This window comes from Zootoca vivipara, chromosome 1, assembly GCF_963506605.1.
Source record: "Zootoca vivipara chromosome 1, rZooViv1.1, whole genome shotgun sequence".
Classification (NCBI taxonomy): domain Eukaryota; kingdom Metazoa; phylum Chordata; class Lepidosauria; order Squamata; family Lacertidae; genus Zootoca; species Zootoca vivipara.
In genome coordinates, this window is record NC_083276.1 from 120,408,936 (window position 1) to 120,421,569 (window position 12,634).

Consider the following 12,634-nt stretch of genomic DNA (forward strand, 5'->3'; position numbering starts at 1 on the left):
CCCAGAGTGGCTGGGGGAACCCGGCCAGATGGGCGGGGTATAAGTAATATATTATTGTTGTTGTTTAGTCATTTAGTCGTGTCCGACTCTTCGTGACCCCATTATTATTATTATTATTATTATTATTATTATTATTATTATTATTATTATTTCTTCAGTGGGTTGTATTGGGTTGTGGCCATTTGGTGCATCTAAGCTTCTGTGTGTACACCAATAGCAAGTCATGACTTAATCCCTTTTGGAAGAAAAGGACTTGGTCCGCATTATTAAAGGATTGTGCCTTTAGCACGCAAGCAAAGAGAACAGGCAAGGGAGTGATGAAGACAGTATGCTCATATGATAACTGAGAACAAGGAGAATTGATGCTGCACGCATCTCAAAAGGCAGGCTTAATCCACATTTCAAAATGTGGACGTTTGTAGGGAGAGGACTGCTTTGTTTTCTTTCTTTCCTTCCTGCTTTGCTGATCCGCCCCAGCACTCTCTTGTACCATTAGTAAGTGACCTTCCGAGATTACCATCTGCTTAAAGAAGAGTGCTGTGGCATATCAGGCCTTATGTGTCTCCTTGTCCTTTTAACCCCAGCTGCTTTCCCAAGCTTCTCAAGGGGGGACATCCTCTTGAAACATTAGCCACATGTCCCATCTTCCCTGCAATTCTCAGCAGATGTAACGGTGCTGAGGCCAATTTCTTACTGGAGACAGATGGATGCTCTTGTTTTTTGTTTTGTTTTTAGCATCTAGCGGACGAGCTATCCTTCCTCCCAAGTTGGGATAAATAATGAAATAATGTGCCAACGGAATGTGAAAAATCTGAAGACACCATTTTGGACGTGGAATTCTTTATTAGATGAATGGACCCATTTTCAAGGGAAAGGATGGAGGGGGATCTTGTTGACTTTATGTGAATGGTGATATGTTTAATCTGTACATAGGTAACTTTGGTGTGTCCTAAATTCTGGTTGCAAATGGCAGCAAACTGCAAAGACAACATGGGGTGTTCTGCCTGTAAGGCGAGAAAGATGCTTTCGACGAAGAGACAGAGTACTTCTGTTTTTCATGTGTCTGCATGGCCCACTTTTCTCAACATGCCAAAGTGATTCTCCAGGAAGAAACTGTGCAAGTGTCTCCAGATCTAATTTGTGTTGACTCTCTTTACCATTCTGTTCGTTATAAAACCCCTAATTTATCTTGATTGCATGCTTGGCTCAAGTAGATCTGATTAACGCCTCTGCATTTTCACCGCAGCTATTAGGAACAAAGTTGTAATTACGAGTAACGTTCAGGTTTGTTTGTTTGCTTGCTTGCTTGCTTCTGAATGACCTTGAAATAGTCACACATCAATTTTTGCAGCTGAATCGTCTTGAGAACTGTCTCTTGTCTGCAGCCACCTTCGAAGGGCCTAATGCTCAAAATGGCCTTAATATGGTAGAAAGTTTTGCCAACGTGGTATGTATACTGCCATGGTTACTGCTGCCTAACCAGAAGTGGTGTTAAAGCAGGGGTCCCCAAACTAAGGCCCGGGGGCCGGATCTGGCCCAATCGCCTTCTAAATCCGGCCTGCGGACAGTCCGGGAATCAGCATGTTTTTACATGAGTAGAATGTGTCCTTTTATTTAAAATGCATCTCTAGGTTATTTGTGGGGCATAGGAATTCGTTCATATTTTTTTTCAAAATATAGTCCGCCCCCCCCCCCCCAGGTCTGAGGGACAGTGGGCCGGCCCACTGCTGAAAAAGTTTGCTGACCCCTGTGTTAAAGGATTAGGAAGGACCATCACAAGGTCTAATGACTTGGACTCAGGTCCTCTGATAATGTCTTAGATATTCAGTCAGGTCACACTAAACGCATTGGCCCTAAGGTGGGTGACCAATCAGAAAATAACTCCTGGGGGCAAGGAGCAAAACAGACCTTCCTGCCTTTAAAATAAAAATAAAAATCTATCTATCTATCTATCTATCTATCTATCTATCTATCTATCTATCTATCTATCTATCTATCTATACATATAAAACAATTATTTTATTTCCTCATTACATTTATATCTCACCATTCCTCCATATACTCCATATTTTCTTTTGTTTTCAAGCAGAAAGATTTTGTGCGCTGTTAGTTCTTCACTGTGTTTAGATATCTGATAATATACGGTTACCATATTTCAAAATTGAAAACCCAGACACAAAAAGTTTTGTGGGGGGTGGGGGCAAAGTTCCGATATGGACTGCCATACGCACAGGTTTTCCCAGACATTTTAGTCGCTTTTTCATTTTCGGCGGACGAATCCTAGCTACGTCCGGAAAATTCCAGGCATATGGCAGCCCTAGGTAATACAACTTCTGATAAGAACAAGCAAATAGTTCTGCGTGGATGTTACTGGCCCAGAGATGGGAAGAAGGTAAAGTCCCCACCAGAGAAGAATGGCAGATCAAGTTGATGGCTTATGCTGAAATGGCTAAAATGACCAGAAGAATCAGAAATCAGGAAAACCAAAATTTTAATAAGGAATGGGGGAAATTTATAACTTATCTTAAAGACCATTGTAAACAGTTAAAATTGTTAGTAGGATTGGAATATCATTTGTAGTTTAATGGTGAATTTTGGATACAATGCAGAGATGTGTATTATTATAAAAGATACAGGAGGAAATTATTAACAGTAGGACCCACAAAGGGGAGGAAGGAAGTCCAAGAGATTACCAAATTTTTTCGTTTATAAGACCAAATTTAGAAAATGGGCATATGCACTATCAATGTATAAGACACCCTCAGATATTTAACCTTATTTTAAAGTAAAAAACCCTAGTCTTATACACAGAAAAGTACGGTAATTGGAATCTAGTTATTATGTTGTATGTTGGATATGTGACAGTAAAAATTCAATCTGAAAAACCAAATGAATAAATTTCTTTTTAAAAAAAACAAAAAACCAAGCAAACATTACGTGTCACAAGCATACAATTTCTGAAACTGCGTACACCAGTAGTTGAGCCGTACACTTGTACTGGCATTCACACATAACGTTCAGAAAGTGTACTTCCTTTATATGGTGTATACAATTGTTGAAGCTGTACACATCAACGACTGCACAGTCCTTCGCACTGGGACCGAAAGTGGGTGAGAACCTGGACTGCCTCTACACATTTCAACGGAATGGAATGTGTGAACAGAACTTAATAAGACACTCTTACAACATCAATAGTGCCAGCCTATACATGTCTACTCGGAAGTGGGGTCCATGGGACGTAATCCCAGGGAAGCGGGTACAGGATTGCAGCCCAAGTCCCACTAATTCTCAGGAGCCACTGGAATAGAAATATAATGCTGGCCATTGACTGTAGCAGCAAAAGATTTAATTTGGAATGTACCTTTATAAATATTAAGTAGTGTGCTGAGATAATTCTCTCTTGGGAACACAAGACCATTCTGGGCCTGTCTATTTAAACAGAAAATGTGGGGGGGGGGGGAGGGGGGGAGTAAATAGGGTTCCTTTTTATATTAATATTTATAGGCTATTTCCCCAACTTATAGGCTTACAAAGCATATCACAACGTTTTAAACTGTCACAGGTTTGTTTGTTTTTTTTAAATGCAGTGCCCAAACAATAAAATAAATTTTATTTTATTTTTCATCTTTCTGTGCTTTCCTATTTATGGGTTGGTATATTCCTTCCAGGCCGAAACTGAGGCTGCTACAACAACAACAACAACAACAACAACAACAACAACAACAACAACAACTATTATTATTATTATTATTATTATTATTATTATTATTATTATTTATACCCCACCCATCTGGCTGGGTTTAGAGAACATCTTTTAACCCAAAGGAATCCTGGGAACTTTAGCATACCCCCTCAGCCAAGCTACAATTCCCATCACCCTCAACCAAGAACAGTTTCCACGATTTTTGGCAGCGGCGGCAGCAGCGGGGGGATTCATATGCTTTTAAATATATGGTATAATTTACCTAGGAGTGCTAATTTCCACTCATTTGGTCCGTTAAATGCTTCCTCTTACCTTTCCCCCAGGTGTTTCCTCACCTCCAGGGAGGATGAAAACCATCGCTTTGCCCCCGCCTTCCCAGAAACAGACATTTTGATTGGGCACCTGCCCACAGTTGTCAAGGTGACAGCCAATCAGAAGGAGTGTTCCTAAGACCCATTAAGGTAGAGCCTAGGGGGAAACCTCAGACCTGGGGGTCTGAATGTGGCCCTCTAAGCCTCTCTATTCGGCCCTCGGGACTCCCCAGGCCACACATCCTACTGGCACCGGTCCAAACCTTCCTTGAGTGGTTATCCCCACCCCCACCCCAGACTGGAATATATCCTTGAAGGGTGATAATGTCTCTGGCTTGCCTGGATACAAGATGAGAGAAGCGTTTTCAGAAAACCTTTGCTTGGCTGGCCTGCAGTCCACTGTACTAAGGTAAGAGTAATAATATCTCTGCTTTTTTGCTTTTTGCCCCACTCACAACGGACGTGTATGGCCCTCCTAAGGCAATGCGGCCCCAGGTGTGAAATTACCTAAACTGCACCACCGGGAACACGCATAGCCTACCCTCCAACATTTTTTCTCCCATGAAAATAGGGACGTCCCGTTCCATAATGATAATTTTACTATTCATACCTCACACATCTTCCTGGGTTGCCCCAGCCACTCTGGGCAGCTTCCAACAAATACATATATGCTTCTATGAGGTGCTTTGTTTTATTTTGATAAAATGTCTGATAAAATGGGTCGACAGTCCTACTCGAGTACTCAAAGTGTTTGTCCCTCATATCCTCCCAACATGGTTCCAGTGAAAATAGGGACGTTCCTATTCCATAATAATCATATTATTATTATTATTATTATTATTATTATTATTATTATTATTTATTATTATTATTCATACGTCGCCTGTCTGACTGGGTTGCCCCAGCCACTCTGGGTAGCTTCCAGCAAATATATATATATATAAACATAATAAAATGTTAACTTTTTTTTTTTTAAAAAAAACCTATACAGGGCTGCTTTAAGATGTCTCCTGAAGGTTGCATAGTTACTTATCTCCTTGGCTCGGGGGGGTCGCATAACTCCATACCCTCCGACATTTCTCCAACATAAAAATAGGGACGTCCTAAGGGGAAGTGGGAAATTCTGGGATCAAATCAGAAACCGGGACGGCTTCTATAACTCTGGGACTGTCCCTAGAAAATAGGGACACTTGGAGGGTCTGACCCAGCAGAAGTCTGAGGATGAGAGGATGGATGTTTTATCATTATCATCATTATCATCACCACCATTTTATTTTATTTTATTTATTAGATTTATATACCGCTCTTCATCAAAAGATTTCAGGGGTGGTCACAGAATAAAATACAAGGTAAAACGCAAGTGAGCAATTAAATGAAAACAGCAAAACAATACCACCACCCCTCCAGACACATTTAAAAGGCTGTAGAATATTAATCAGCCAAAGGCCTGGTTAAAGAGTAACGTTTTCGCCTGGTGCCTAAAAATATAAAATTAAAGGCTGTGGGAAGTTTGAGCAAGCTAGGGCTGAAGTGATTTCACCCCTGCTAGCCTTGCTCCCAGGAAAATCAGAGGATTTCTATATCAGGTTCCTATTGGAAGACCGGTCAAATGCCAGAACACTAGCAGTGGCAAAGTTTTTATCGGTGGTCACAAGAACTAATGTTTCCTATTCCGAATTTGAGTAAGATGTCTGAGTGGTTTGAGGGCAGGGTGTCCCAGCTGTGTATCGCTTGGTAACGAATTGATGGGTCTATGGACCGTAATAAAGATTGTTGTTGTTGTTAAAATTAAAGGCGCGTGGGGAATCTCCCTGGGGAAAAAGAGCATCACACAAACAAGAAGGCACCACAGAGAAGGCCCGTTCTCATGTTGCCGCCCCCTGGACCTCGTGTGGAGGAAGCACACGGAGGAGTGTTTCAGATGCTCAACGCAGAGTCCAGGACAGTTTATATGGGGAGAGGTGCTCCTTCAGGTTTATTCATTTATACTCCGCCTTTTCCCCTGACGGGACTCAAGGCGGCTTACAGATAAAAGGGAGAATGGCTAAAAAACATGGAAGGAAAATCATTTAAAGAAATAATTAAACATGTATAGATTTTAAACTGTATACATATAGTTTAAAATACACAGATAATTACACACACACATGCCTAGCAGGGCATCAGCCCTTTCATTAAAAGCAGCCAGTTCCTCAAAGCCTGTTGGAAGAAGGTCTAGGGTGTTGCATAGCCTTAGATCTAGAGATTTACTGTATTGGCAACGCAGCGGCAACGCAGCACGGCTCCCCCCTCCCAGCCCAATATGCTATGCAGCCAGCAGCAGCAAGGAATGGAGCTACTTATATTCAGGTATTTTTTCTCTCCCCCCCCCCCGCATTTTTAAAGGTGTGGCTTATATTTGGGCCAATATGGTATATTTACGGTGTAATTCTGTGCATGTCTACTCAGAAGCAGACCCCACTGAGTTCAATGGGACATCTCCCTAGGTCAGTTGTAGCCTTACCCATCCCGGGTTCTTACCTTACTTTCCTTTAAAGAAGTGAGAGCAACATTGCAATCTCACAATAACCTTTTTGAGGTAGGTTGGAATTCAAGTGACTTGGCCACTTGGCTCCATCCATGCCCACCATTGCGCCACACCATTCCCAAATCAGTGCATTTCCTTTGGGAATCAAGAAGTTCGGGGGGATGGAGGCCATTGCAAAAATAATAATAAGGAAGGAAGGAAGGAAGGAAGGAAGGAAGGAAGGAAGGAAGGAAGGAAGGAAGGAAGGAAGGAAGAAAGAAAGAAAGAAAGAAAGAAAAAGAAAGAGAGGAAGGGGACCCATTTAGAAAAGGACTGAAACGTACAGAGAGGTCTCCAGGTGGGAGCTTCAGGGTTTATTTCTGGAATAGACTTCAGACGACACTGTGCAGTGGTATGTCTCATTTCCTCGCTTGCCCATTGGCCAGCTTTGGATCTGCGATGAAGTCCAAGTCTTTTGGCAAGGGTCACAGGTCTTTTCTCCTGCTGTGTGTTGCGCAGTTGTAAATTGGCGTGTGGTTTTGGGTACTGCAGGTTCCATCCGTCCAGTGTTTCTACTGCCCACCCACCCCCACGGTCTTCTACCGTGAAAGCCTTTGAATCCCATCTCCTTGGGCTCCATCTTGTCACACCAGAAGCTTTCTCCGTTGGCACCTCTGAAGGTGGCAGCATAACCGCTGCCCCCCCCTCCAGTCATGACCCCAGTCCGCTCTGTAGCTCCACCCTTGTCAATATCGCTTTAAGCATCTGTTCTTTCCCTCCCTACAGCAGTTCCAACACGTCACACAGCTTCATCTGCCTTAATCGATCCTAGTGTTGAGCGATCTGGAAGTGTCTTTGTTTACGAGGGCTCCTTTCAGCCAGGTGTTTTTTGCCACCTGCCCCACTCCAGGCCGAGAGGCTGGGCTGAACTGAAGCAGTAGGGCGATGAGGGCTTTGCAGGCCTCGGGCAACAGGCCCAGGCCGTCTGGGTAGAACACCCCCTTCTTTTGTCGGCGCGGCATGCTGTGGATGTGGGTGTCGTCAAAGGGCATGCAGCCAGTCACCATCACATAAAGGACGACCCCCAGGCTCCAAACATCATATTTCTTGGGGTCATAGGGGATGCCCAGCAGTACCTCAGGGGAGGCGTAGGCAGCCGATCCGCAGTAAGTGGTGCTCAGGTCTGGATAGCCGCGGGACTCCCTGCCAAAGCCAAAGTCGGTCAGCTTGGCACGGCGCCCGTCGGCGGTGAGCAGCACGTTCTCGCACTTGAGGTCCCGGTGCACCAAGTTCCGGTCGTGCAAGTAGCGCACGGCAGCCACTACCTGGGCGAAGATGTCCCGGGCGTCTGGGACGCAGGGCAGCTTCCCCAGCTGTTGCACCAGCTGCAGCAGGTCGGTGGAAGCGGCTTCCATCACGATGTAGAGCTTCCCATTGCAGACCTCGATGAACTCAAAGACGCGCACAATGTTTGGGTGGCGGATGGCTCGTAAGATGGACAGCTCTCGTGGGAGAAACTTGTGGACGAAATCGGGGGGTGCCCGGCGTCGGTCTACCACCTTGATGGCTAGTGGCCCCTTGTACTTGGCCGAGGTGGCTACTCTTACCTTAGAATAGCTCCCCTCCCCCAGTGTTTGGCCCAGCTTGTAGCCAAGCTCACTTAGCCACCTGTCCCCTCCAGAACTCTTCGACATGGTGCAGGGTGCCGTGGAGAGCTCCGATGGGTTTGACCGGGACTTAGATATTAAAACTGGGACCAGAGGCTTTAACCCATTGTGTGTGGTAGATGTTAACCTGCACCCCCTCCCATGCTGCCACTGAGTGCTTAAGACAGCAGCTTTATACAACCTTACCCCAGAGTATTGTGATGTGCTAGAGGTGTCATGGGGTCACCCCTCCTTGGGTTGCCAAGGCTGCTGTGCTTGCCTCCTTCACTTCACCTATACTTGTAGGACATGCACAAAAACTCAGTGATCACAATATTTCTCTCCTACGATTACCAGTGTACCTCTATTCCTTTGGTCTAGCGTTAGGGCAATGTGGTCATAAGGACTTCAGCAAAAGCGTTCCTGATGGGAGTTTTATTCTACACTGCTATAGCCTTCACAAGAAGGGAGGTTGATGGGGGAACATCTGGTGCCTCCACCTCGAAAGATCTCAGGTAGCTTGCTGGAAAATGTCCCCTTCTGAATTCCCAGAGAACTGCTGCCAAGATGGACAGTGCATTCTCGACTAACCTGGGTCATTTGAGTGCTTTGTTGTATAATAACAATAACAATAATATTTATACTCTGCCCATCTGGCTGGGTTCCCCCAGCCACTCTGGGAGGCTTCCAACAAAATATTAAAAATACAATAAAACATCAAACATTAAAAACTTCCCTAAACAGGGCTGCCTTCAGATGTCTTCTAAAAGTCAGAGAGTTGTTTATTTCCTTGACATCTGATGGGAGGGTGTTCCACAGGGAGGGCTCCACTACCGAGAAGGCCCTCTGCCTGGTTCCCTGTAACTTCGCTTCTCACAGTCAGGGAACCGCCAGAATATTTCAGTTCTTATCATACAGGTGAACAGTTCACCACTTGAAATTTCTACTCTGAGAGGAGCCAAGGGGGAATCCATGTTTATTATCGCAAGAAGGAATCATGTACTGGTAAAGGTTGTTCCTCCATATACATTTTAAAGAAATTATCTTAAGCTTCTCTAATATAAGTAACAAATCAAAAGTAGCTTGGAAAGATTTTTATTCCAGGCTTTTGTTTTTCTCATTTCCATCCCTGATTATTATTTCCATTTGTTCATTTATTTTATTTCATAAAATTTATACATTGTAAAAAACAAAACAAAACCCCTCTCAAAGCGCTTTACATATTATATTCTTTTAAATTTGCCATAGATTAGATGTGTTTGTGATCTTGCTAACGCTTAATGTTTCCAGTGTCTGTGGTTCTTTCTTTCTCTCTGTTGCAAAGAACTCAGGGAGACCCTTTAGCATCTTCCCATTTGCAGCAGCTCAAGGAAGTATGAGACAGGGTAAAAAGATCCTTACTGAACTTGTAAGCTGGGCAGATTCGTTAAATTTCATATGATTGGTTTAAATTTGGCAGTAAAGCAGGCAACGGACAGGAACACAGAGTGTAGGCATACAGTCAATAAATAAAATGGGCAACGGTAAGGTGTAGCCTTTGATGCACAGTCTTCATAGGAACAACCCTATTCAGGCTTAAGATATGGTTCTGCTGAACAACTCAGCATCATTTGGTTTCTGTAGTGGAAAGGGTGGGCAGTTCTGCAAGATTACAGGATTTCCCAATGTAGCTTTCTATAAAATGATGTAGCATGATAATGTTTGTGCGTATGGCAGAGCAGTGTTGCAAACTGAGATTGAAAGCTGGGAGCTAAATGGCACCTTAAACCTAGGTAATGGGCGCCACAACGGAATGTCTAGGCGCAGTTTTTTTATAACAAGAATACAAAGCTGAAAATGAAGGAACTGCAGTTAAAATATTATGTTCATTTTTCACATGGTCTAGTCCTTCCCTTGCCCCAATATTCTTAAGAGGGTCTCTTCTCCAGTCGACAGAGAGTAGCTGGAAGTGGGGAGGCAGGAAAAGGTCCCCCTTTCCTTCCACTCTGCAGTTTTAACCTGAAATCTTAGACGCGGTACTGCACCCAGAACTCAGAAACTGCTTGCACTAATGAAATTCCCTGTTGCAAAATGTGCCTAGAACAATGGGAGTTTTGAACACTGTGGCAGAGTATCTTCAGGGTTTCTTCCTACCTTTACTAAAGTGTTTATTTCTTGTTTACTTTGCCAAGCGAAAATCTATTTGAAAATTAGGTGTACACAGAAGTACTGTTGTTTGCCCTACCAAGAGCATAGGCCCTAATCTTCTAGTTCAGGGTTTCCCAAACTTGGTTTCCCAGCTGTTTTTAGACTACAATTCCCATCAGCCCTGACCACTGCTCCTGCTAGCTATGAATGATGGGAGTTGTAGTCCAATAACAGCTGGAGCCCCAAGTTTGCTTTAGGAGATAGTGGAAGATAAATGTTATCTATTCAGTGGTCTGTGTTTGCCTGAGTTTGAGTCTTGTCTAAGGATTCCGAGCTCCTGTGTTCTGATTCGAAACATGATATCCAATCACAGAACATTTCAGGATTTGGGCCTCTGTCATTAGCCCTTAAACTCTGTCATGATTCGCAGCTTGGAAGTTCAGACAGCCAATCACATTGGGAGTAGGAGTGGCCCAGGCCTTCAGAAATGTATATAAGCAGTTGATTTGCCCTTGTTGTCCAGATCTGTTAGTTCAGTAATGGTTCTTGCTGTTATCACTTTGTCTTGCCTCGTGGAAACTCACCTACACTTCAATAAACATGCTCAGTGAAAACCAAAAGGTGTGGGAACAGGAGTACCCCTTTAAACAGTTGCAAGGTAAAGTTTAGGTTAGGGTTACTGGTTGTACGTTAAGAAAATGACCACTTGGTTGTCTATTAGGCTCCCTCCAGATCTGTGTTTTGCTGCCCCTTGTTCGAAGGGTTTTGAGGGCCATGACATCCTTCCAGGATTTAGGTTAGTCCCCATGTATCCAAGTAGTACATTTTTCCCCACCTCCCTGATCTGGTAGGGCTCTAATCTTCCGGGTCAGGCTTAGACTTTGTCTAGTCTTACCGATGTCTATTAGGCTGTTATGTCCACCTCCCCATTTCCCCTGTAGCCCACAGCAGCAGGTCTGCTGCTTCCAGACTGCAAGCCCTCTTGGCTGGCTACGTCAGAGAATCCTGACATTGAAATCAGCTATCTGCATAGGAAGAGAATGGAGAAGGTTTTGAACGTTGGTCCTGCCCAACATCCATCGCCGTGCAGGGCCAGACCCACAGAGACTTTCCATTCGGTCGGATCCTAGAGTTTCTATTGAAGTGGTTTAGTCATAAAAAAAGTCTTTCTGCAGAGGCAACCATCCAACTTCCTGGCTTCACGGAACGATGGGAAATGAGGGGGAGGGGTTGGTTGGGGACGTGGAAGAAGCAGCAAGCTAAATTTACGAAAGCCAATAATTAAAACCAAAGCGGAGGAAAAAGAGCGAGGGAAGCAAGTATCCACTTCCAAAAATGTTAAGTTTAGGAGTTTGCATGCCACGAAGGCGATTATTTTAGCACAGGAGGAAAACCGAGCCGCTGGCCAACTGTAGGATGCCATCTACTTTTGTGGGCAGCTTATTAATTCCAGGCGCTTAACATGAATGAATCATAGCTAAAGATGAACTCTTTGGTGCCCTTTTGAGCATGAGCAAAAACCCTAGCAAGAAAGCAGACGTGAATGGTATGAGGGGTTTCCCCCTAGTTTTCATTTGGAGGTCAGAATTCCCCTTTCCTTCACCTCGCTCAGTCCCCCTGGAGAAATACAGAAATGTTCCCCACCCCCAGTCCCTAATGGAACAGACATGCTGGGTGCATCTAGACATATTTTTTTTAAAAAAAGTGATTCAGTTGAACCCGTTGTAAACTTATATACAGGGAAATCCCGTTGGCGAAAGACGGGACTCCACAGCGCCATCTGGTGTCACTGTGTTATAACACACGTAAAGCACTTATGAATGTAGCTGAGTCCACTGTTAGAGATGGGCATATGTATAAATATAATGGTTGTGGTGGTACAACCTACTACATGCCCTAAATGTAGCAAAAGCTGGGATGGCTTCTGTAAATCTGGGACTGTCCCTGGAAAACAGGGACAGCTATAAATGGAAGATCAGCTTCCCAGCTCTATGGATGGTGTTTTGAGGTCCTTGTGTGACGGCGTCAGGGTAGAATTCCCTGTATGGTGCAAAATTCCCCTCTAAGCACAGATAAAAGAAAATTGCCTTTGATTTGAACACTGCTAGTGACAGTGTTGTTGCTTGACCTAAGAGTAAACTCAGGGATTGTTAGAAAGGGTTTTTTTTAATTAAAAAAAAGAAAAAGAAAGAAATTTTGAAATATAATTGGGTGGCCCCTGGTGTGTTGCTGAGCAGAATGTGTAAACGGTCTGCTTTGAGTCATAGTCATATAACTGTGTTCCAGGGAAGAAGCACAGAAGCATAATGCTTAGAGCTAAATGGGTAAAGCTCAGCTTTGT

At 43.9% G+C, this 12,634-nt stretch overlaps 1 protein-coding gene across 1 annotated transcript; it reads right to left on the reverse strand.

Moving 5' to 3' along the window:
• Positions 1-7,332: 7,332 nt before the first annotated feature.
• LOC118084189 (testis-specific serine/threonine-protein kinase 6-like) lies at positions 7,333-8,214 on the reverse strand. The gene has a single exon (XM_035113605.2). It carries the CDS (start codon positions 8,212-8,214, stop codon positions 7,339-7,341), a length of 876 nt encoding a protein of 291 aa, XP_034969496.1. The 3' UTR covers positions 7,333-7,338.
• Between the last annotated feature and the right edge of the window lie 4,420 nt (positions 8,215-12,634).

Bases quoted from the DNA above. Each gene is read 5' to 3' on its own strand.
- LOC118084189 (XM_035113605.2), bottom strand. From the start codon at position 8,214: ATGTCGAAGAGTTCTGGAGGGGACAGGTGGCTAAGTGAGCTTGGCTAC.